The following is a 26,942-nucleotide window of genomic DNA, read 5'->3' on the forward strand; positions in this document are numbered from 1 at the left end:
TACCCTTCCTACACTGCTCCAGAAGGAACCCAAATGCTGAAAGCCTGACATACCCAAGACACAACTTCTCCTTCTTCACTAAGTACTGGCTGAAAAGCAATTTTGACATACTTTACTGATAATACTCATCCATCAGTCTCAGCAGTGTCAATTTTAGATGACAAAAAAAAATTAAAAAGGTGTAGTGACTCAGAAAAGTTATAATGACACATTTTATTTTGAATATAGTACATAATTAACAGTCGTTGCATTGTTGTACATTAAGATATATCACTTACATTATTACAGTCCTTGTTCTCCTTCTCCATTTCCTAGCCAAATCCCAAGACCATAATTTACCAGTCAGTATCTACGATTAACAGTAACCTCTCAAAGCACAACCAGACCTTCAAACATTGCATAATCACGGCACCCATAATCAAGGTAAACCTTTCACGTTTACAAAATCACAGAATCATTAAGGTTGGAAAAGACCTCCAAGATCATTGAGTCCAACCTTTGACTGATCACTACCTTGAGAACTAGACCACAGCAAGTTGTTCCTTGAACACTTCCAGGGACTCCACCCTTTCTGTGAAGTAATTTCTCCTGATGTACAATCCAAACCTCCTGTGGTGCAGCTTGAGGCCATTTCTTCTTGTCATGTCGCTGGCTGTGGAACCAGCAGGAGAAACCAACCTCCACCTGCCTACGCCCTCCTTTCAGGCAGTTGTACAGAGTGGTAAGGTCTCCCCCAAGCCTCTGTTTCTCCAGGCTAAACACCCCCAGCTCCCTCACAGGACCTGTGCTCCAGACCCTTCCCCAGCTCCATTTCCCTTCTCTGGACTCACTCCAGTACCTCAACGTCTTTCTTGTTGTGAGCGTCCCAAAACTGGACACAGCACCTGAGGTGTGGCCTCACCAGTGCTGAGTACAGGGGGACAATCACTGCCCCTGGTCCTGCTCGTCACACTATTGCTGATACAGGCCAGGATGCCATTGGCCTTCTTGGACATCTGTGCATCCACTGGCTCATGTTCAGCCAGTTGTCATCCAAAATCCTCAGATCCTTTTCTACTGGGCAGCTTTTCAGCCACTCTCTGCCCAGTCTGTAGCACTGCCTGGGGTTGTTGTGACCCAAGGACAGGACCTGAAACTTGACCTTGCTGAACCTCATCCAATTGCCCTTGGTCCATTGATCCAGCCTATACAGATCCCTCGGCAAAGCTTTCCTACCTTCCAGCAAATCAACATTTGCACCCAAGCTGGTGTCATCTGTGAAATGACTGAGGGGACAGTCAATCCCCTCATCCAGATCAAAAAAGATGATATTAAAGATATTAAACAGGACTGGCCCCAATACTGAGCCTTGGGAAACTCCACTAGTGACTGGCTCCACCACTCTTTGGCCCCAGCTATTCATACAGATTTTTACCCAGGAAAGATTATGCCTTTCCAAGATGTAGACTGCCACCTTTTCCAGGAGAATTCTGTGGGAAACAGTGCCAAAGGCTTTGCTGAGGTAGACCCATCCACCAGGTGGGTCACCTGGTCATAAAAGGAGACCAGGTTGGTCAGGCAGGACCTGCCTTTCTTAAACCTGTGCTGGCTGTGATCCTGGCCCCTTGGTTGTCCCGTATGTGCTGAGTGATCACAATCAAGATGACCTGCTCCATAACCTTGCTGGACACCGAAGTCAAGCTGATCACCTCAAATCCTTAACCTCATATCAAGTTAATCCTTACTAGAAATCCCAAATTTAAAAAAAAAATTAAAAAAATAAAAAAAAAATAGGACCGATCTAGTCATATATTCCTTTCCCAAAAAGGTGAAAATGTTATTTCCGCTGCTTCTGTATTCTTTTTAAAGAATATTAAAATTTGTGATAAGGAAGAAAAAAAATGAAAAAAAATTACTGAGCAGCCACAAAAGCAGAGCATTCTGTGACAGCAAAACTGTCTTTTCCACAAAAACACAGAGAACCTTCTATTGCTACTTTATCCATTCATTTTTGTAGGCTTCATCATAAATGAGTTGACCTCTCTAATGCAAGTAATAAAAAAAAAAAAAAGGTGAAAAAAAAAGGTGCCACTGTGGAGAAAGTGTGATCCAAAATACATCGGAAAGTAACTCCCCTCCTTATAAAGAATGAAGTATTACCACAGAAACTTGCTCATTCAATTTTTTTTCAGGGCAGGAAAACAAACAGAAGGATTAGAAACATACACAATCCATTTTCTTCCCTCTTGACCTATAGAATATTCAAGACAGTTGAGACTAGAGCACTGGCTCATGGACAAATAAACTAGCAATGAAAGACACAAGCTGAATGCCAGAACAGGTTCCAAGCATCAGAGCAGAAAAATCCTAGCTTTCCAATGACCAGAGAGAGTGCCCTCGTGTAAAATACAACTTTATGAGATAAAGCTATATATATATATACAAAACACAGCTGCCTGCTGTAGCAAGAAATGGTCTCGATGCAGGACTATGCAAGTTGTCTGCACACACGTGCTGGATACACTCTGTGGCCATAGCTAGCGTGTTGCCAGTGCAGCTGGCAGCCAGCTCAATAAGGATGTGGCACTGGGGCAGCCACGTTAGAGCTCAGGTGGCTGCAGACATGGGTAGCTGCCAGGTCTGCCCTCCACACTGCCACTGCAGCTCCAGTGCTGCCAGTAAAGAGGAGCAGCCCAAAAGTGCCTCCAGTGTCCTCTGCTCCTGAGCACATGCAGACCCTCCATGGCTGCTACAGCTAGAGCTCTGCTAGCCATTCACACGGCTGATGTTTGCAACATGGGTATGGGTACTCTCCCTTACTGTGTGGCAACACAAACTAACCTCAAAGCCAAAGCCCATTTTAAAAACTAATTGCCTTCTTAAATATGTAAAATTCTAGTATTACACATCTGGCAGAAAAGTAGAATCAAGAAGTTCAAGCGAATGAAATGCTAGTTTTCCTTCAAACTGTTGCTTGGATACATAAGTGTTACAATAATTAAGAATCTATGAATTATTATCATCCACAAGATGCTGTTGTAAGAGATGTAATAAAAAGAATGAAAAATTCACATATATAGAAATTAAAACACTAGACAAAACAGAAGACACTGACATTTCATAGCAGGTTGTCAAAAACCTAAAAATCCAGTATTTGGTGTACAGATTTTGTTTCGACTTTGAAGAGTGCCTTACACTTCCTAGGAGAAAAAACAGTCAAGACTTTTTTTTGTTTGGTTTGGGTTTTATTCTGCTTTACAGTGGCTAAACAAGGGCAATATAAGGCTCATCTTCTAAGCAAAAGAAAACAACTATCATCCATTCTTCATTGCCTGAAGTCATATTGCATCATAAATTATTGAGCAATTTCACCTTAATTTGTCAGCTATCCACAACCGACTACATGTAACCATTTCTTTCCAGTTCTCATAACAAAGTTTTATTCTTCTGAGAACTAGAAAGGAACAGAAACATCTCCTGCCTTCAGCACTAACTTCAGAAACACAAAGAAAAGCAACAGATGGGCAAACTCATCTGAGTACTGTTCTAGAGCACCATTAGCTATCAGCTAACAGATCTCAACAGCATTAACTTTTCTCTATGAAAAGAGAAGTTGAAATGAAGTACCTTAACTCTAAAAAAAAAAAAAGATTAATATTTTATAACCCCTGAAAACAAAGGCAATTGTTGTACAGTAATAAATATGCAGGAGAGAGCAAAGCATGCTTTAGGTAGTGAAGCAAACTGGAGAAAGCTGGGGTGAGTGTCAATTAAGGTTTTTGTTAAAAAGTGACAGAAGGTAGCTTCAGTACCCCTACACTTACTACTTAGGTTTTGATACTTGCTTTGTCATCTTAAAAGGATTTTCAGCATCCTCTTGATTTAGAACAGCTTGCTTTTATACAGAAATACCACTAATTAAGGCCAGTTGTCAGGGGCTACAGTTCAACATTGCTTAAACAGCAGATGAGCTGTCCAGAATTTCATATCCTGAGCGCACATCAAATGTTCTACACCTCCCCATGCCTTCACACCATACACAGAGCACTCCGTAAAAGGAAAGTCCACTGCTGCCTAAACAGGCTAGTGTTATAATACTAGTGCCTCCATCAAGAAGTGTCTCTGTAACAACAAAAGCCAAATTCAACTCACAAATTTCCCTTCACTTAAACTTATAAAAATCCTGGTTTACTGCAGAAAGTAGAGATCAGAAGGTCTCTTAACAACTGCAGTTAAAACACTAGAAATAAATGTAAATACAGTAAAAAAAGAGAATTTTTGGTTCCTTATAGTTCCTTAAAAGTCATTCCTGCAGAATGACAGCATACATGAGAACAAATTTCACAGAATCGGAGAATCATGAAGGTTGGAAAAGATCTCTGAGATCACCGAGTCCAAGTTTTGACAGATCAATACCTTAACAACTAGACCATAGCACTGAGTGCCACACTCAAGTTATTTCTTGAGCACCTCACGGATACTGACCCCAGCACCTCCCTGGGCAGCCTATTCTTTCCATCAAGAAATTCTTCCTGATGTCCAACATGAACATCCCATGGTTGGGGGCCATTTTTGCTGGTCCCGTCATTTCCTACCTGGCAGAAGAGACTGACTCTCACTTGCCTATAACCTCTTTGCAGGCAATTGTAGAGAGTGATATGGTGCACCCTGAGCCTCCTTTCCTCCAGGCTAAACAGCCCCAGCTCCCTCAGCTACTCCTCATTGGACTTGACTCCAGGCCCTTCTCCGGACATGCTCCAGCTCCTCAGTGCCGTTCCTGAACTGAGGGGCCCAGAACTGGACACAGCACTCAAGCTGTGGCTGCTGCCTTCTCTCTTCTGCTTCCTTCCCAGATCTCTAAGAGGCTAAAGGACATTAGCAGAAGATGCTGAAGTTACAATCATTGAGTAAGACAGCAATGGGCTTGCAGGGCCCGGATTGTTTCCAGCACTGTCAACTGCCACAGTTATCACAACAGCACAAAAGCTATGCAAAGGTGACAAGTCAAAAAATTAAAACACAAGACAGAACTATATATCCAATGTAATAAGAGAAAGAAGCCTAGCAAGTAGCCCAAAAGAATCACAAACACTGCTCGTAAAGGCCTGGGAGGCCCTTAAAAAGAGAGGCTTGAAAAGAAGATAGATAATGAATTAATTAACATCAAGTCATGGCTTAAAACAAAACAAAAAACTCAGCCACAATAATATTCCTCTTCACATATTAGTTGTTTCAGTGATAAGTTGTCAAGAATTTTGACCATACACTGAAAAAGTATGTAATATTTAGCTACGTGAACCAAATTCTAAATTAATTTTAACGTCATATTTTCCTTTTTGCTTTCTTGTTGCTATTCACATTATGGGATCAACCCTCCAAAATGGCACTTTTACTTAGAAAAGACAGAAAGATAGTTCAGAATTGATCTAATCTAGCAGCATAATATTTACAAAAATGATTTAAAATGCTTGTACACAGAAGATCAACTAATAACTACCAGGCCAAATTTAAATACATGGTAAAGAGTGCAATTCTACTTAACAGAGCTGAGTAACATTAAATTCTGAAGCATGTTTGAAAACCAGTCAAAATAAGGACACAGAAATAAATTCAAGCTATAGCAAAGGTAACATCTTACTACCATTTTAAGTTTCTAAAGTAAAAAATTAATTTGTCAATAAAATTTCTAATTATGCACAGAAGCTTACATTACACTAACAACTGAAAAAGTCAAGCATTCAAGTCAGCAAATGACACTGCCAATGTTACATATTCTGAACTGTCAGCACTCATCTGCATTACAAAAGTCTTGCTGATGACCAGATAGAGATCTTCTAAAGATCACATAAATTCAGAAATCTTTTGGATTATTGACAATATCCTAACTGCAAGAAAGCTGTCTTCCTTTGAATGTAAACTCATAAACTACCATCTTCTTCCACATTAACCATGGAAAATAAATTATGCCAGCATCTGGTAGAAGAGACAGTACAAGATCATGCTCTTGAATACTGAATAATAACATAAGATATGCAAACAAACAAAAAGAATTAAGTTGGCAACTGCTTATAAATCTGAAGTACTCACCTCTTGGGAGGTATTTTGCTTTGTGTTTGTTTAGGTATATGGTTTTCAATGGCAGGAAAGTGTTTTCAAATATTCCCAAAATAAAAATTCCATCATGCAGATACATATATACTTTGCCATTAAAAATGTACCATAGGAGTTGAATAGACATCAACAGTAGATGGCTCTTGATCAATATAAGGACAGTGAAGGCTGACACTACAGTTGTCATAGCTCCTGACATTCTGCTAGTGAGTTTTCCTAACTATTTTCATATTGACAATATGAAAGTTTAATATTTAGATTATTGGTAGGGCTTTAACTATTTTAGTACTAACCAACTCCTGTTTTCTTCATCCTATAAGTACTTTCAAAGACACACAAAAATATTCAGAAAACACAAACAAATACAGAAATAGGATGACACAGGAAGTTCTTTCAAAAAGAGTGATATACAAGGGATGTAGTAGCATACCAATACTCCTGAAGGGAAAAGTAAACAACATTTTCTGCAGACACCCTGCTGGGTCACCTAGATATTTACATTCAGTCTTACATATTTACTACACTACAGATGCTGCAGTAATTCATAAGCTTGAAGGAACTGAGCACACTGTAAAAATATTCACAGTAACTTTTCCAAGACTCTGTAAATGTTTCATTTCAGCTCTCAACAGCGGTCAGCAACAGGAAATGTTTAAAATATTAGATTAGCTCCCCCACCCACCATCCCACAGGGAGCTTTAAGGTTTTTCCAAATTAATATTATAGTACAGAAAATTTTCACTGCAACAGAAGTAAAGGGACAAACAGAAGTTATGTCTATTTAATCCCTTTTAGCTAGGGACATATGAGTAGGAAGAAGGCAGTACCTTCCTCCTACTGCTTCATTAGGAGAAACAGGAGAGAACAAAAGACTGAATATTGATTTATTCAAAGCAGGAGCACTCTCTTGATCTGAATACAATAGCAAAAACATTCACCTGTTTCCACTCTAATAAAACTTGGTCTCATGAGGCAGGTAAGGGCACTGCTTAGGCCTAAATCTCTAAGTATGCTCGTTCTGCGTTCAGCAACTTGCAGTTTCAGAACTTCTGGAGTGAGAAATTTTAATCGTGTCTTGGAACACCCCTCAACCAATTTCTCCTCCAGTGACTTGTCCCTCTATTCTCTGGACATACATAGTACTGAATTTAGGCCATCTATAAAGTAGTTCCAAAGTTAAAGTCAATGATCAATCAACCTGAAATAGTTTTCTGGTTGTTATTATAAACATGACCATCACTTATATCAAATTTAGTTATGCATGAAACAATAGACGAGATTGATGTAGAGTATAGAGTGATTGCCCAACAACCCCAAGTTTTCCACTTTAAATATTCACGAGTTTAACCTATGCACTTCTAATTATCATCTAAAAATGTAAGCAAAAACACAAGTAAAACTTCATAAGCCTTCTATCCAAGTTCAAACCATGTCCATAATTTACATTAGTTCATGCAAAAATGGAAAACTGCAGAGAGTAGAAATGATTAAGAGCAGTAATGAATTTTAAGACAGGATTTCTGAGTTGGATTATTGAATATTTCCCTTGTCTCATTTTGATGCATCAGCAGTCAGGTGGCATAATCTACACAGGTATATTCAGAATATTTATTAACTTCTATCCAAATGGAAATCACTCCTTAACCCTCAAAAACTGCTTAAAAAGCAATGCAAACAGAACATAACTATCCTGGTCAACCAATGTATAATATTTTTCCTGAAACTTAACAGTAGTCTTGCTACTCAGAATCTCTGCTGGTTAACATCAGGAAAAGATAAAGTGAGATTATAGGCTTCTAAATTGCTCTGTAAGAGGACAAGCAGTTTCTTATACAATTTTTTGAGAACAGACTACTGTAAAAATGTAACAATAGTTTTAAAAAAATCAGTGTACAGAAAAAAACATAATGCAGACCTGATCTGACCTACTGTGAGTCTCCTCCTTCAGCCCGCCAAAAGGCAGCTCACTTCACCTGCATCGTCCCCAAAACTCTTTTGTCTACATCCAACCACTGAGACCAATCTAAAAGAAGAAGTCTAAGCACCAGACTTGACCCAAAGACTTTCACTTCTCCACAAAAAGGTCTGGAAGTTACAACCTGACTAAGCTTTTTCCCTTGGAAAAACTTTACACTCCGCCAATAGACCAGTAGACATGTCAACTAAAAACCAAAAAAAATTTCCAAAGATAATAAAATCTGTCCAATCAATAAAATTAGATTTGGGGGTTGTTTTCAAAAATACATATCCTTATAAAGAGAGCAAAGCAGAATTTAAGAAGAAAAGGTTTTTGAGAACGTAGTTGTGCCCCCATCAGACCACTTCACACAATTCTATTATTCAGGAAACAGTTCTGCTCTGACCCATTGCTATTACAGGCTTTTGTTTCTTGTCATCAACTAGTCCCATGCTTAAACAATGGGAAATCATTATTATGCCTCCATTAAACCTTGATCTCAGAAAATTTAAATGGAAACAAATCGGGCTACATTTTCACTGAAGTGACAAGAACAATTCAGTAGAAATAATTACTTATTTGTTTTAGATCAGTTAGCATGTACATCACCAGCAGACTAATTACTGTAATACTCCTACTAGGCTAATTTTGCATGCTTTCCTAAGTGCAGTGGAAATCCAATGTGTAAAATGTAAATAGAAATGCACTAAAGTTCTAAAGGATGGTTTGCCTCTGCCTACATCTAAATAGGCAAGTTACAGAAGTATGTTCCTAGAAAGGTTAGTAACTGCAAACTTTATCTGACCTCCTTGTCATTTGTGCACCCAGAATGCATTCAGACCTGTAGGTCCCAGTGTACATTTATCTACTACACTATGCTTAGTTCCAAGCTATTAGTTTAATTAGAATGAATAGAATTAATCCCACTTCATAAAAATGCATCAGGGAGTTATATAAATGCTACAACTTACTCCACTGCATTGCTGTTTTTCCATCTTTAGTGATGTCCCACTGGAATATGGCATTTACTTTCTTTACCAATTCATTTCCCATCTCTTTTACACGACGACCAATTTCTTCGAACACAAGGTTACTCTGCAGCCCTTCAGTCTTAAAAAAAAAAAAGAGGATGAAGAATTTAAAATTGAAACTTTGTTAAAAGGTACTGAATATATCTCTTAGTTCAAAAATTGTGTGCTGTAAAGGATCTATAGCAGAATTATTAAAAGCAATTGAGCAGAATTATTAAAAGCAATTACCTCTCTACCACAAAATAATTACCTCTAGCGACCATCAGCACTAAAAAATACATTCAAGCAGAATATTCTTCATTTCAAATTTTCATTTAAAATTATTTCAAATCTTGCTTTTGCAGTTTTTATCATTTATCATTACAATTTAAGACATGTTTTTTAATTAACGCCCTAAGAGTTTCTAAATTGCCCTTTTTTTCCTTTGGAGGATAACCACTGCCACTTTCTCCACGGTGAATGTCATGTTAGTTTTCAGAACAAAAAAATGTTTTTACCAGTACACTACTTTAACTTGACATGGAAAATGTTCAAAACATACTGCACTATGAACACAGTCAAAACTCCAGTGCAGACAAAATTTGAGAGTGGGATTAGCTACACTTACATTTTCAACTTTTTCAAACGCATTATTTTGCAAGCCTTTCACTGTCTTTCTTTTAACAAATATTTGTACTGGATAAAAGGCTACACTTTAGGAAGCTACTTCAGTGACATTTTTCATCTAACTGGAACTGGAGCAAAGAAGGTCTCAGAGCTTTAATTGTTCACTGTACCTACCTGTACAGCAGAACAAAAAACTCCTCAGGATGCTATCTTGTCACCTCTTTGGTTAAACCTAACATTTTTCATTATATAATAGGGTTCCCAATGGCATTTAAATTTGCCAATCTTCACTCAGTCAGGCCGGTTTCCCTGGTGGGTGTCTGACCCTGTCAGCAAATTTCTGTCAAAGCACCTTAATTTCTCAAAATAAGCTTAAATAAAAACACCTGTTATGCCCAAGTTTAAAAAAACAAGAAAATCTAAGTAGATCAGAAAAGTTCTAAAAGTTTGAACTTCATTCAACAATTCCAAACAGCAGAAGATTAAACACAAGCAGCAAAAAGAAACAAGTTCCTGGAAAAATCAGAGAATCATAGGATGGCCTGAATTTGAAGGAATCCTAAAGATAATCTAGTTCTAACCCCCCTGTTAGGGGGCAGGGACACTTTTCCCTCGATGAAGTTGCTCCAAGCCCCACCCAGCCTAGTCTTCAACATTTCCAGGGATGAGGCAGCCACAGCTGGGAAACCTGTTCCAGTGCCTCACCAAACTCACAGTAACGAATTTGTTCTTCAGATCTAATCTAAACCTATTCTCCTTTAGTTTGATACCATTCCCCCTTATCCTGTCACTACATGCTCTTGTAAAAAGTTCATCTTTGTCTCCCTTCAGGTAGTAAAAGGCCACAATTAGGTCACCCTGAAGCTTTCTCTTTTCCTGGCTGAACAAACCCAATTTTCTTAGCTTTTTCTCATGAGAGAGATGCTTAACTTCCCTAATTTTCTTGATGTCCCTCCTCTGGACTCACTCCAACAGGTCAATGCCCTTCCTGTGTAGGAGACCCCAGAAATGGACGCAGCACTGCAGGTGGGGTCTCACCAGAGCAGAGGGGCAGAATCCCTCCCTTGCCCTGCTGGCCACACTGCTTTGGATGCAGCCCAGGTATCATCCACTATTCGTCATTCTGTGATCACAATCTTTATATGAATGTCACTATCTCAGTCTTTCATAAACTTCAAAGGATTAAAGTTTCATTGTTTGCAGGCAAGAATCAATGGGGAAAAAACGTAACAGTTTATTAAGGCAACACATTATGCACTGCCTTAAGCGACTTTTAGACCACATTAGGAACCCCGGTCATCCTCACAATTGCATGTACAATTCTTTTGTGGGAAGTCCGGTACCCAAGGCTTAAGGCATACGTGCATGCAGGGCATTTCTTAAAATATACACAGTATAAACTGTGTATTTGTGCTAGACCTAACCACATGTACAAACAGCTCTCAGAGTCTTATTTCAAAATGATTCAATGACAAAACTTCTTTTCTGTGAGTACATTATCTCATTTTCACTTATGCTAATGCTTCCCTGCCACTCTCCCCATGTCTCTGAAAAAATTGAGAAAGGTCACACACTTTTACATCCCACACAGAGTTTGATCTTCAACATCTACAAAATAAAAACAGAATCATTGTTCTACAAATACAGATCCAAATTATACGAAATAATTTCAATTTTAAGTTATGCAAGTGCTCAAAACATGGGGCCCTCCCTGGTACATGCCCCACTTTGTTTTGTAACATACAGCAAAATGCTTATCCTGAGAGTTCAGTTAGCATCAAGTACATCGTACTACATCAGCCATCAGAACAACTGAAATTTTCCTCTCAAACAGATCAATTTACATCTGTATCTTAAACGGCATGTGTGTTAACATCTCTGAACTCATAACTCCTCTGAATACTGCAAATAAATAAGACTGGTAAGAGACATAAATATTTTTCCTGTGTTTTTCGCAAAAATAAAGCCTAACCATGCTTCTCTGCAAGTTAAGACTTCTATTGCTTCCACCTACCATCAGAGGCTCTTGAGCAGGCTTAGCCAATGCTGGTACTATATCCACATAGCCCCCTGCAATGGCAACTTCTCCAGTCTCCTTGATCTGTAGTGGAGGGGAAAAAAATGCATTAAAGAGGTGATGTATTTGCAAAAAGTCACAACAGAAGGGCATCTAAGGAGTATTATTCCTGGTATTTTAAAATCAGAGATGAAAAGAGAAAACATAAAAGTTACAGAGTGAAAAAAAACACCTCATAAATGTGGTATAGTCTTGAGGCAAGTTGTTATACCATGTTTTTCAAACAGCTCTTCAAGCAAAGTAATTATTTGCCTCTGGAGAAATTGTACCAAGATATATATTGCTGATGCTCTGTTCACAAAACAGTTGAAAAACCTTATTTACCTCCAGTGTTTATAAGTTGCTGACAATATTTCTTCATAAATAGTTCTTAAAAAGACATTGTTCTAAAATGTTTTTCCTTGAGGTAGATATTCAGTTGTCAAGAGTCCATTTAGACAATTTCACTATCTCCACATGCCTTATACTGCAACTTCCAGTAGAAACAGCTTTTTAAGCATTGTAAAACAAGAAAGATTACAAAAAGAATGATGGAAAATACCTGAATTCCCTCCTGGATTAATTTTTTGAAACAGTTAATTCAGAGAAGAAACTGGGTTTCAATTTGGCATTGTCTCTTTGAGGGATGTGACAAACCATACTGACTTACGGCAGCTAACAGAAGATGGCAAATTGATGCACTGACTATGCATATAGAGGTGTATGGTAAATAGCCAAGCTGAAGGAATATCAAGTATCACAGCCCAGTTTATGGCACTACATTAACAATCACTCAAACCATGCTTAACAGCTTGTCACCTGCTGCCACTGCACTTCAGACAATGGTGAAAATGGATTCAAACCACCCTATCAAAGTTGTATGTCCACTTTAGTTTGATTTAACCAGAGTTTATTTCAACACAATGGCTTTAATTCAGAAAAATTCAGCATGCAATAAGAAACAAAATTCTGCACAACTCATAACTGTTTAAGATGGTTTTCTACAATCCTGTTAAACCTTGTAACTTCTATCCAAAATCAGTTACTCCTAAGTTGTGGAAGAAGAAAAAACCTTAGCAAAATTCACCAAACTCTACATATTAGCAATTACTAAACCAAGCATTACTACAAATTCAGCCTTTAAACACAACAGAACAACTCACTCTGTTTACAAGGGCTTGGAAGCTTATTATGAACTCAATTAACATGGTATATGGAAAAGTTAATATATCAGTTATAGAAATTCTGTCAGGACTGGGTGTTAGTACCTTTTAAATATAGCTACAGTAATCTCCAAAGCTCACATGAGACACCAAACTATTTACTACTAGTAATTAGAGATGGAGAGTTCATACACAGTAGTCTCTGCACTGTTACCATTCTGGAATTCTGTAGCTGCTCATCAGGTCTGCAAACATAATCTGCCTCCTTCAGTCAATTTATATCCCAGAAAGCTGTATTCCTGTGGAAACAGCAATCCTCTGCTCCTATGATGACTCTCCTTGTTTGAGTTTGCCTGCCCAATCCTCCCCTGCAGGTGCAACTGTACTTGCTGCCCTACTCACTAATCAACAGCTGGCTACAATTTTTCAGAGATGACGCTGCAAAACTTTGGCCAGCAAAGCAATATAAATTGCACTGCACAGGCCAAAGCAAATACTGATAAATACCAGTATCAAACCATAGGTTAAGAAAGTGACAATGTCATACAATGCTGCAGAAGCGATGAACATTTAGTTTTTGCCCTTTACCTGGAGTTTTGCCCTTAGCTCCCACTAAGTAGCCTATGACATGGAGGTGAAGATTACAGGATACCCACATAAAATGCTAATAGCAAGAACAAAGAAAATAGAATAATGCAAACCCATATTTTGTAAGAGTGTAAACTCTGTTTTATTGTAGTTACTATGTCCAACTGCTATGAAATTTCCATTTTCAGGAAGTTGTTCTGTGTAGCTGCAGCTTAAGTTTAACTCAATCTAAGCTAAATCTGTAGCACATTTACCTGCATAAACTGTCAGGAATCGATTCAGATAAATAAATGTAAAACAAAACAAAAAGATGTATACAAAAAGTTATGAGTAACTCCAGAAAACAAGTACACACTATGATGACTTGAGGATGACTGCTTTTTTCTCTTCCCCAGTGGACAAACACAAAAAATGCAACAGAATGGAAAGATTCCTCATTTAATATGAGGGTATTAAGTCCTATGACTATAATGGTACTTCTATTAGAATCTTAGTGACACCATAAAGTAAGTAAGACTATTTCATTCTATTTACTTCATCTCTTTACAAAGTCTTTGCCAATGGTGTGCTTAATGAGTCATCCTTCCTTGCTCACCCTCATATCCCCAGTTTTTTAACCAATACATCTTTCTCTGGAGCCCACAATGAAGAGATTGTTCTGACCTTGGTCTGAAAATGGATTCTATTTCCTTCCTTCCACATTTCTGTTTGCAAAGTTTGCCCCGGATAGACTGGTTTTGCAAAGCGAACCTAAAAACAAAAAAAAAGAAAAAAAAAAGGTGGGGTTGCGAAAAGATTTGTGTGTCATATGTAAGCTTAAACACAAAGGCCCTAATGAAATGATAAAAAGTAAAGAGAAAAATTAAGTCAACTATCAACGTAGAAAGCCTAAATATTTAAGTAAGCATACAGGACAGAGGCATTAAAATGCATGCAGCCGTAAGTAAAAGCAATTCTGGCAGTTAAGATATGTGTAAGACTTCCCCCACACTGAAGATTTCTTTTGGGACTAAAACCAGAAAAAAATCAAGAAAATTAACTGCAAAGAATGAACAAACAGACCTTGATTGCCTTGAATCTGTTCACATCATTATCTGCAAACTGCTTCAAAACGTTCCTTGCAGCAAACCCAAAGGTGCATAGTCCATGAAGTATAGGCTTCTTAAACCCTATTTAAAATAATAACATTTTAGCGTTTTTAATATTAGGACTTTGAATGCAGCTTCTATTAATATCTGTACTTTATTCATAGTATTTTTCTACATTAGTGTTCTTAATCCTTTTTCTTGTTAACCTAATTTATCTCACTGAAAAAGTGCCTCTCACTATTTATTGTTTCCTCTACTTTTGGACAAAGGAAAGTGCTTGCTGACAACTTGCACTCTTAGCACTGCCTTTGCTCTGTGAGACTCACAAGTACAATTAGTCCCTGTCTGTAGAAGTGAAAAAAGGAAAAATAAGGAGATTGTCTGTTTTAGTACACGGGCATAGGCACACTAGACAAGCAGTTACATGAAAGCATGTATATCAAGGGTAAGAGGTATTGTAATCATTAAAAAGTGGCAATACGAAGATTATTTGATACTTTCTGTTTTGAATTCCTATTCATGGTTGGTTGAAGTTTTCTAATATAATGCCCACTTCAGGATTAATTTATCTTTATTTAGAAATTTTAAAAGAAGGAAAATTTGCAGTGTTTTTCTGTTTCTCTTATATTAATATTTTTGTCAAGTTTCCTCACACTCCTATGCTTTGAAGCAGGAGCTCAACCTTGGCAGAGGATAAGCTCTATATTTGTGTTGCATCTTTTTCCAGTACTGCCAAAATCTGACAAAATAAACCTTTGACAACTGGCCTCAGATTTGCTAAAGTGCAAAAGTTAAGTTACAAAGATGCTGCTTGTATATTCTAACTCCTTTAACAGGTTGTTCTGACCTGACAAGGCAGGTAAACAGTAATTGATCACACTTGCAACAGACCATGGAATCCAGACAGATCTGTCCAGGTTTGGCACTGAAACTAGTTGCTTTGCCCAGAACTCATCTGCTACTCTTGTGTGTCAGAGTCTGTTTTTCTTGAGCTCCAAACAACTTCTCATAGCACCCACACAGCACAAAATGTTCTCCCAAGGGACAACAGCTGGGAGGAAAAAAAAAAAGCAAAACCAAACAAACAAAATAAAAAAAGGAGACAGGAGAAAGTCTAGCCTGCAGAGAAATGGAAGATGAAGAAGAAAAGAAACCACCATCAAGACAGAGATAAAAAAGCCACAAGGAGTCCATCCTAGCTTTGGCTGGGATAATGAATTTTCTTCTCTAGTAGCCTATACAGTGCTGTGCTTTGAATTTAGTGCGACAGTAATGTTGATAATACAATGATGTTTTAGCTGTTGCTAAATAGTGCCTAACATAGGCAAAACACTCTTCAGTGTCCTATGATCTGCCACCAAGCAGATACACAAGAAGCTGTGAGGGAGCATAACTGGGACTGCTGACCTGAACTGGCCAAAAGGACATTCTCTATCATAGAACCTCATGTCCAGGATATAAACTGGGGGAAGCTGTCCAGGAGCCACTGATCATGGCTCGGGGATGGGTTGGGCGTAGGTCAGCAGGTGGTGAGGAATTGTGTTGTGCACTTGTTTCTCTTGGGTTTTATTCCTCACTTTTTGTCTGTCATTTCTATTATTATTTGAAGTAGTAGCAGCAACATTAGTATTATAATATTTTCCTTTGTTTCAGTTTTTAAAGTGTTCTTATCTCAACCCAAAACTTTTACCTTTTTTCCTCTCCAACTCTCCATCCCACTGGGAGTGGGGGTGGGGGAGGAAAGAGAAGTGAAGGGAAAAAAGGGGAGGGAAGGAGAATGAGCAAGTGGCTGTGTGGTTATTAGTTGCAAGCTGAAGTTAAGCCATGGAAGACTCAATTCTGGAAAAGATGGGAATTCTGAGACCAAAGGAAAGACAAGGGTAGCAGGATTACAGGTGAGAAAGAGAAATTCTGACACATTAGGTTAGAAGACATGACAGAAGGACAGGTTTAAAGGAATATGAGTCTGTTTCCTCACTATAAGTATTCTAGCCTGATCATTCTGTCATTTCTTTCCCATAAAATATTTGAGTATGCACACTTTTAATAGCACTCTTCTTTGTGTACAATGGGCACTGTTCTGAAAGCACAAAGCTACCATGCAGTCAATTTTAAAACTGATTACTGCACTCTTGTTACATAATCAGTTTTCAGTATCTCTCATTCAGAATGTTGTAGTGACATCTAGCTCTTTAATAACTCAGTTCAATACACCATGCAAGAATCTGAAGCCAACCACTCTATTCAGAATTCAGAAACAGCCAAATATATCCAGTTCTATTTTCCCAGTATTTTCTTTATAAAACTAATGCATACTCAAAGAAAAATTCCGTAAGTTATTCAAGTTATTTTGTATCTAGACTAAAACAAAACCAAAATAAATGTTGCTTTCACTTCGAGTATCTGGAAATACAAGATACAGGAATTAAGGCACAGGAATATAAACAGGTGTTTTCATGTCATATATGTCTTCTGAAACATTACCCATGGGAAGTCTTAACAATATTCCTGGAATGACCTGAATGCATTAGGCTGAATGCTTGCTTCCAGTGCACACTGGTGAGAGCCAGTAAAAGAGAACGCTCACAGAGATTGTTACATGACAAGAAGGTGTGTGAATATGCTCAAAGAAAAAAAGCATTCGCATACCTAGAAAAAAAAAAAAAATCATGGAATACCTCTACAGTCATATCTTCTTTGATTGTACTTGCATTTAGTATAGGTAGGGTACTGTCATAGTTCCAAAATCCAGTGCACCAGTTTTATGTTGAGACAAAGGGACACCTCATCTACAGAGTTAATTTCATTCTCCCTAAGTGCCAGTGCTCTTTGTGTGAGCAGGTAGAAGATTTCTACTCCTCTTCTTTTGTAAGTTTTTTAAAGTATTATTATCATTATTACTCAAACCACTGGGTTTTCAATTATAAACATGTATTTTTCACCTCCATCACCATCATTAACAAACCAACATCATTAACAAACAGAATGGTTTAACAAACCAGGGAAATCTCTTCATGGACTCTAATATTTGACAATCATTACTTAGGAACACAAATTTACGTAGATTTATACAAAACAATTAGTATGCATTTATGAAAGGAGATAATTTGCCAGAAATGTTAAGCGTGATCCGAACAAGGAAGCATAGCTCTGCTCTATTTATCTTGGTAACAACACCATCCAGTGATACTTGCATATTAAAAAGAAATTCACCAGAAAACTGCTGACTAATTATTACAGATTAGTAGTTTCATGTAATGTTTATGATGATACCATTCTTAAGTAAATCAAATTGCTGTCTGTGTGGAACAATCACACTCTACTACTTGCAAGGCCTGAAAAGAAGTCCGAAAAAATAACTTTACAACAGGATGTTATGAAAACACCCTTTTTCAGTAATTAGATCTCTTCAAGAATTAGTGCAGCCTCTGATCTGGTGCTTTGGCATGTTGAGTTATGCAAATGAACAAGCTAATGCACTAGCAAGAGGTGCAGTTAAGCAATTTTATAGGAAAGAACTGCTAACAAGCTCCCTCTCTCCTGCCCTCCTGGATTTACTGGGATTGAGAAGATTACACTGAAGAACAAAGAGCTCCACTGAGACCACATAATCTCAAAATTATTTCGATGGAAAGAACTATACATCATAGAATTTATGGGATTCCTTCAGAAGCTTTGATAGTCAATTATTTCTGCTTGTGAAACAGACATTGTAAAAATAGGATAGTGACAATAAACAAGATCTAAAGGAAAATAGGTAGAAAGTATTTTTCCATTGTAAGTGAAGTCCAAGCACCATTCCCCATTTCTAGCTACAAGAAGCAATGCTTCAAACTGAAGTGTCACGCAGAACTTTGAAGATATTTAATGGTGACTCTGAGAACAGCTATAAAACAAGCACTGCTTTTTCCAGGTTGTTAAATATGTACACAGTGAAAAATAGATTAAAAATACATTTACATTATCCTTCATCCAAATATGAACACAATGGTATCTCCCTCAGCTCACCTCCAAGAGCAGCAAAACTTGGATCCAGATGTAAAGGATTCCAATCCCCACTCAGACGATATAAGGCAGCCTGCAGAAACAGAGAAGGAGTCAGAACAAGCAGGAGTCAGAACAAGCAGGAGTCACCTGGAAATTCATGACAGATTAAGAAATGTATCACAATCTATTTTACTCATTATACACTCTACAACAAAGCAGGTAAAATGGAAAATAATTACTACTGTACAGCAAATTGTCAAAGCTCTAGGGAAATGTGTGTTCTTAGTCCATAGGAAAATAATGCAAGTGCTTAATGGGAGGAAGAAATAACCTACTTGGCTGAAATACAGATCCACCTTCACTAAAATTTGGCAACAGTGAAGCAATGCATTTTCTAGAATTTGTTCACGTGTTCTTCAGCTTGAAGTCTAATTTTAAAGAGAGTTTTCCTTGAAAAGTTTATCCACAATGTAAAACAGAAGTATATATATGACCTTTTTTTATAACACACACACACAATCATGTTTTTCCAACAACAGATTCATCTTACAGAGATCAGAAATATCCTTAATTTTTTTTTCCTTTTAAATTGTGATACACTTCTCTTATAGCAGATTCATGGGCAGCTGATTCCAGTATCAAAAACAAACAAACCCCAGAGTAACACTCCAAACTTTCTACAAGACTTCTGCTTCATGTTAAATATTCTCTTTCATTACTACAAAGTAGAGAAATACAGATTTAGTGTTTTTTATATACTGTGAATGTGAATAAACCCGAGAAACTATGAAGAACATGGCTACTGTACTTCAGGTTTCTGTCCCTGTGTAGCTTTAGCGTTTTCATTATCAAATCTAGTATTTGCTGTACATGCAGAACAGCCAGCAGTCCATCTTATGAGAGCCAACCTGTGCATATTTCTGAAATAAAACCTTTTTCTCTGGTCAACAGATTACAGTGAAATCCAGTGACTAAATTATAGCGGAGAACTCTCTAGTAAAAATTTCCCGGAAGTACAGAGAAAATCAGTACATCACATTAACTAATGAAGATTCCAAGAATTTAGCAGCTTAGTTATGATGACATATACAAATTGAACATGGATTTAATTGAAAAAAGCTTTTAAACTGAAAACAAATTGTATTTTAGTCAAGCACATTCTTGGCCTCTGGAACCCTTTGTCAGTAAATATTTTTTCCCAGCATTTTGAACTAGGACTACAAAAAATGGTTGCATTTATCCAAATGAGGGTAAACTGTACTACATTCTGTTTGGAGGAAAGAAAGATAGCAGATTTCTCAAAGGGAAGGATAAAAAAAAAGATTCCCGAAAGGAAGAATTTTCCAGTATATGTCTAATGCTGTTTTTCTACCGCGTCTGAAGCAGACAGTGTAACTAGAGAGGTTTTGAACTCTAATTACAATTTTAAACCATAATCCATCTGTTTTATTTTTTAATCTGTAAATATTCGGGTCATTTCTCCCCCTAACTACAGCTTTAACACCAAGCTCTACCTTTCTCTTACTTCTCATAGCAACTTGCAGCAATACAGCAATTGTTTTGAGCCTCAGTTAAGGTGGAATGTAAAGAGCTCATCACTGCTCTCTGTAAGAGCTGGAACCACGCATTAAAAACAAGAAGAAAATCCTAAACTCCACCATACCATAAGCATGCAAATCTTAGAAAGGCAAACAGTAAGCTAATACTCCTCCATGGCTGTTTACGTATCTGTTTACTGCTTAGAAACACTTTTCCTTTTGGAGAAAAAGAAGTATCAGTAGGATAACATCAGTGGATCTCAAATTTCTAACTGTAATTTTACTTTTGCCAAAAAGGTGTATTTATTATAACGTCTTTTTTCTTTTTTAATTACCTTCTAATTAATCCTGTAATTTATTAAGAAAATAGTGAAGACTGGAAATTTCATGTTAGTGTAAGACTGAAGTTCAGTTGGGTCGTTTGACATTCTAAAAAGGACCAAAGAGAGGGCAAGTAATTTGCTGAATATATCAAAGTTAGATCCCTATGAAAGAGATTTTTAGTAAGGGACCCATAGCTTCTTTGCAAACAAGTAAATTTAAAACTGACAATCTAAAGAGAATTCTTCAACAGAATTCTATGAAGTAGGTTATCCCCCTTCATTACTAAATTTTTCTTTCAAAAGAGTCTAAAATCTAACAGCAAATTGCCACTCAAGAATTAGAAAAAAATGGCAGATATTAAATTATTAAAGAATTTCCTAGCTAAATTAAAATCCTAGGGTCTTTCTTTCATTCTTCAATTAATTTGGGTTTTTACAAAAACTGTCAGGAAGCTATTTTCACAAAAGAGCTGTTGTAATAAATTTTAGTTCTAGCTAAATAACATTTAGTTGCAGTACTGGAAAATTCAATTTATATATCATAAAAAGAAGACAAATTTCTGTGTTAAGCCCAAAACCCAACTTAAATCTAGCTATGCAGCTGTTGCTTACTAAAGCTGTAGTAAGAACTAGCCATTTATTTAGAGTTATAATAAACACTACTTGGGAGACAATACCTTTACCAAATGCTTTTCAAAATTACTGTAGTAAAAAATATTTGTTAACAAGTATTTGCTAACAAATTTGTTCACAAGCTTTGCTAACAAAACAAATGTAACAGAAAACAACTGTGTTCAGAGAATTAAATGTGGTCAATGTATTTAACTAGAAGTTAAATATGAATCTGGGAAATGATACTTGTCTGTCTATATTTTCAATAACTACAGTGGCACTGGTCACAATCAAAAAACACACAGGCAGTACTGAATAAAACAGTTACAGTAGATTTTTTCAGATCCAGTGCAGCCAAATCAGGTCTGCCAAGAAATTTCTTTTACCATGATCTTTGGCAAATCTTCATTATATAAACTACAGTCAACATGAAAACATAACTAACTGTTTTAAAGCCTTATTAGCTCTACTTTCTATTTTCCTCCAATAAGGACATTTCACAAGTGATAGCATTCGGGGGAAGGGGGGTGGGGTGGGAAGGAAAAACCCAACCAACCAACCAAAGATGCATCCTTGGAGGATTACAAGAATTCATTTATGTGGAGCATTAGATTGAAGTCAGTCATAATATGGTTAAATTGTTCTCCAGTCAATAGCACAAACTGTCAAGTCTCATTTCCTAACAATTTAGGAGTTCTGCCAGACTACAAAAGAAAAGGTGATATCAAACCTGTCTGTGCCAGTTTTTTAGTCTTCCTGCAGATTGTAATAAAGGTCAGTGGTAAAGCTAATGAAAAAGGAAGCCAACTATCCATGTATTTTCCCTTCTAACTGGGTAGAAAAATAGCTCTACCCAAGAGCTTATCTTACCAAGTATATGTGTGTATATATGAATACATGTATGGACATGGACACATATGTATTTATACTTTATTTATACTATACAGCTTAAAAAGTAGTCAAGCCAACTCGTGAAGAAAAAACAGCAGCAATCGCCTCTGCATGTGCCAGTGAGCTCTCATTCACATTAAGAACAGTGAAAATTTCCAGTTAAACTGGAAGTGTTGATGCTTCAAGGGCTCAAATTTAGCACAGTACTTAAGTAATTCACTGCACATAAAACCTCCCCACCCCACACTATTTATGTACTTTCTGTTTGTCCATATCAAGCATTTCTCAAATTTAGTATCAACTTACATATTCTGACAGAGACTTCACAAAACATTAGTAATTTTTCAGTAGCAGAGCAAATATACAAAAAGCCTTTCCCTTAGCAATGCCTCTCTTAATTAAAAAGGACAAATCACTTCATTTTGGGGAACTTCAAATGGAATAACAATTTTTATAGCCTTTACTAAGATACGCATCGATAAGGGGAGGTAATAAAGTTGGTAAGGAAGACCATCTTGTTTAAACAAATTGACTACCAGACTAGTACCTTCTCTTCTTTTATCACCTTAGCACACAAAATTCTACCATAGTCCAAGCCCTCAACTATTTGTCAAAATTTCCATGATTAAAAAAATTATATCCTGATCTTCCCAACAGGAATAAACACAGAGGACTGGGGGTTATATAAACCTTGACATTAGTATTATAACATGTAACAAACTTTCAAAGTAATTACCATTACTGACTACACAATGGTTCTGAAAGTACCATCTTTGTACACTGGAACTTCTAAACAAACGAGGAAAAGGTTATCAAATCCTAGCAAAGGTTTCACATCCCTTTGTTTAGCTTGTATCATCCTTTGTTATTTAGTACTTTTCTTTCTGTCATTCTTTCCGTATTTGTGAACCTGCATAACATCATTTGCTCTATCACAAAACAAATTATTTATGCTACAAATAGATAAAAAATCACCTGAATGTCTCAGGAAGAGGCTCTTTTGTGCTATTGCCTGAAGTTCACTTAAATTTACACACTTTCAGGCAATGCTGTACTACAGTCTGGACAGAACAGGATAGAAATCAGAATTTGTTCTACAACCATATTTTGATGGCAACTATGTCATACCACTCCCTGTTGCACAACGTCTTCCAGTTTCTACCGTTTGTTGCCCATGTCCCGTGCATTGGTGTAGATGCACTTCAGCTGGGCTACTAATCCCACCACCTTTTTGTGGGGGAGAAAACCTAATTTCTACATTATGCTCTCAAGTGTTTCCATGTTTTCTAACATATCAGTAACTCTTCTGTCTCTGCTGACACACAGATTCCATCTCCACTGAGACAGCAGACTAAAGGACCTCACCAGCACACCTTCCCTCAAATACTGACATGTTGCCTTCGTGCTTATCTCTAGTCACACTAGTTTTACCCTGTTCCCCCTTCAAATCTAGTTTAAAACTCGTTTAATGAGCCCTGTTAACTCCTGTGCAAAAGCACTTTTACCCCTTTGAGACAGGTGTACCCCATGTGTTGACAGCAAGCCTGCTGTTGTGCAAACTGACCCATGATCAAAAAAGCCAAAATTCTGCCACTAATAGCTGGCTTTGAGCCTGGTGTCAATCTGTTGGGTCTTCCTGCTTCTTCCCTCATTGTTGCAGTGGGGATCCTGCAACACGCATATATCAAACCAGGAGTCCCGTGGAAAGGAAATATATATGGACAGACAGATTCTTGATAGCTGTTTCAGAGATGTTTATTTCTCCAGCCGCATGGCCGGAGCTCTGCCCAGGAACTGTTCCAGTCACGGGACCAAGGGTCCTTCTGCCCGCGCAGGGAACACAAACCAACCAATGGGAACGAGGCTGAGCAGGGACAGGAAACCCCGTGTCTGTGCCCTCAGGACCCCTCTGCCAGGGCTACATGGCAGGGGGAGGGACCCCAACACCTCATCATTCCCTATGTTCTCTAAAACCACATATATTTACATACGCTTAGGATTAAAACACATATGAAGACTGTAGAACAAAAGATGGCTTTCCACAGGTAAGGATTCACATTCCAACCACACAGAAGCTTGTAAGGGTCTTATCACACTATCCTCAGACATAAAGCAAAGCCTCATAATAATGGACCTGCTGGAAACAGACAGAAAACATTTCACAGAAGATTTTAGCTTAATAATGCCTTAAGCATTCATTAAATGCTTCCCACGCCTCTCTTTCATTCCAAGAATTCTTTTTAATAAGTTTTTATTGTAAAGTCCACCCTTTTACAACAAGCTAGATTTCTGCATAATTGTCTTCACAGTTCTTTCCAGTTACATTAAGAACTGTAATTTTAACTGAGTTTGACACAGTGAAAACCTAAACTCAGGTAGCTGCAGTATGAGCAGGACTGCAGGACTGAGAACGACTCAGAAGGGGAAGGTGACTCTTGTAGTCTTATTCACAGGATCCTGATAACACTACTTCAAACAGGACAGGGGCCATTTATTTTCTCCTCTTTCAGAGAAAATGAAAGATAACTCTATGTTTGAAAAAAAACCCCAAACCACTAAAAACCAGCAATTTTTCACATCCTGTCAATCAATGCTAGATTTATACCTGGAACAGAAGGCTTTACATAGGTTTTTTTTATTAGTCTAGGTATTATTTACTGAATCTTTCTCAAAATCTCTGAATAAATAAAGAATCATATTCAATAATATAGATAATGTATATATATATATATATATACGTGTCTCTTTTCTATGCTGCTCACTGTATCACATCCAGAAAAATCACCATCCGATGCTATATACCATTTTAAACATTCTTTGTACAATTACAATGCCTCAAACATTTATAAACATCCCTGCTTTATAGATTAGAAACTACAAGGAAAAAAAGTTGTAATTGTAAGCAGCAGAAACAAATTCCAGCTCTCCAACACAACATTTGAATGCCTTGTTTTCTAAAGCACCTCACACTTTTGATGTACAGTGTACAAGCTCAGAACACAGCCCCTGTGGATTTCATTTCAGCCTGCGATGCTCAGACATCCTCCCACTAGTCCTACTCACAAATTTCATCTTCCACATTTTATCATCTAATCCTGTCCTACCAGTCACTGATTCAGGAGCACCCATGTGTGAGTGTTTTGGGATATCTGGGTGACAGCTGCCCACAACCAAAGTACAGAAAATCCATTGTCAAACAACTGCATTTTCAACCAGTCTCTAACCATGAGATCATTTTCCTCTCATAACTCCTTCTCAGAACGTAACTTCTTGCAACAAATAACAGAGGAAAACTGTTCCTACACTGTCTCAGCTCATGCCTACAGCTCTCTCCTTGCATGTGGAACGAGTTCCTGAAGAAGAGGGAAACAAGCACACCATTCCATGCCTGCATCACTGAAAACTGTATTGCACTGCTTTAAAAACTGTATTAAACATTGCACACAAAGCAGATTGAGACTACAAAAACTGCAACCTTTACTTGGAATTTTTATCTTTTTAGATATCTGTAACGCTTAAAACACTGTCATGGTGTCATAGGTTAGCAAGCTAAGTCTCGGAAGTGATGTTCTTCTTACAGCTTCCTCTATGACCTGACAGAACCTATCAGCTGGCCAGTTGGAATATGGACAATTCTTTAAGCCACTTAAAGTTGTGACCACCTCTGTGATCCACACTTAAGAATAAACAAACCGCCCCCCACAGCTCTCTCTTGTTTCCGGCGCTGGCACAGGTGGCTGTGGGGGCCAGCGGGCCCAGCCCAGGCCCTGCTTGGGCCAGGCCGGGCCGGGCCACGGCCATCCTGGAGCCGATGGACCTGTTCCAGCCGTGGAACACCCCCCACCCCCCCCCCCCCCCCCCCCCCAGCCCTGCTCTGTGCAGCCGGAGCAGCTTGGCTTCCCCCCCCCCTCCACTGCAAGGCCGAGGTGAGATTAACCCTTTCAGTGCTGTGAAGAGCTGAAAACCTGAGGGAAGAGAGAGGAGATGCTTAAAGCTGAAATTCTGTTGTGAAGCTATGATATATCAGAGTATCCCGTTGTAATTCCATGAAGATATGGGGGGTGGAGTGTTCAACTCGTGAGCAAAAGCACCTGTGCTGAGATAGGCAGATGCTGACGCAGCTGTAATTTCATGAGAAGTTTGGACAGGGAGAGATGGACCAGACCTTTTGCTTCAAATGGGAAAGGAGAAAACCTCAGTTCCTAAAGATGCTCCCAGAGATAGTCGTAAAGATGAGGAGGACCCTTTGCTCCCAGGGAAGGAGAAGGGCCTCTGTTCTTAGAGATGAAATGCTCCCAGAGATGGGTGAAGAGAACTTTTGTTTCTGAACGGCTCAACCTTAAAATTGTACCCCAAAAACCTTCAAGAGTGGACCCTCGAAAGCAGTTGTGGGAAAAGCTGCAAGTCGGGGGAAGGGACTCACATGCGAGCAGAGAGACTCCTCTTCCTAAATGGACTGAACAATATTTGGAAGTGGGCGGCTGTCTCGTTGTGGTAACGTGTTCATAGCACGAGCAAGAAGAGACTTCTCTTTCTAAATGGACTGAACGGTTATTATGGCAGTGGTAAACAGACTGAACGTCTTAAGGGTTGTCTTTTCACATTGTCAGTGGGAGAAGGGAGGAAGGCGGGGGGAGGAGGAGAGTTCTGAAGGTGGTACAATTTTTTTTCTTCTTTTAGGTCTGTTAACAAACTTCTTTATATTCTTTCAAGTTTGGTGCCTGCTTTGTGTTTCTCCTAAATCTTATCTCACAGAAGATAAACAGTAATGAGTATTTTGGACCAAACCACTACACTAAATTGGTGTTTCCACCCGGTTACAAACCCAACCCGCTACACATGGTTTTCCAAATTAAAAATGATTGGATATAAATAAGGTCCTTCAACAGACTAGTATTAGGCTCAGTTTCATCAGCTCTAAAGAATAATTTAAAAATTCTTGAAAGAAAGAATGGCCAAACTGCCTGATGCTGGAAGACTCAGAACAGAAGTACTGTGTGCTTGAGATACCC

General features: G+C 38.1%; 1 protein-coding gene across 1 annotated transcript in view; it reads right to left on the reverse strand.

The window, feature by feature from the left end:
- HSD17B4 (hydroxysteroid 17-beta dehydrogenase 4) overlaps positions 1–26,942 on the reverse strand; it is a 64,693-nt gene that overhangs the window by 4,146 nt on the left and 33,605 nt on the right. The window contains exons 18-22 of the mRNA XM_048291298.1: positions 18,588–18,657; positions 14,554–14,660; positions 14,155–14,241; positions 11,699–11,785; positions 9,019–9,157 (exon numbers count right to left, since the gene is read on the reverse strand). Of these exons, the coding sequence (XP_048147255.1) occupies positions 9,019–9,157; positions 11,699–11,785; positions 14,155–14,241; positions 14,554–14,660; positions 18,588–18,657 (490 nt within the window). The remainder of the gene's footprint in view (positions 1–9,018; positions 9,158–11,698; positions 11,786–14,154; positions 14,242–14,553; positions 14,661–18,587; positions 18,658–26,942) is intronic.

Source organism: Corvus hawaiiensis, chromosome Z (genome assembly GCF_020740725.1).
Source record: "Corvus hawaiiensis isolate bCorHaw1 chromosome Z, bCorHaw1.pri.cur, whole genome shotgun sequence".
Lineage (NCBI taxonomy): Eukaryota > Metazoa > Chordata > Aves > Passeriformes > Corvidae > Corvus > Corvus hawaiiensis.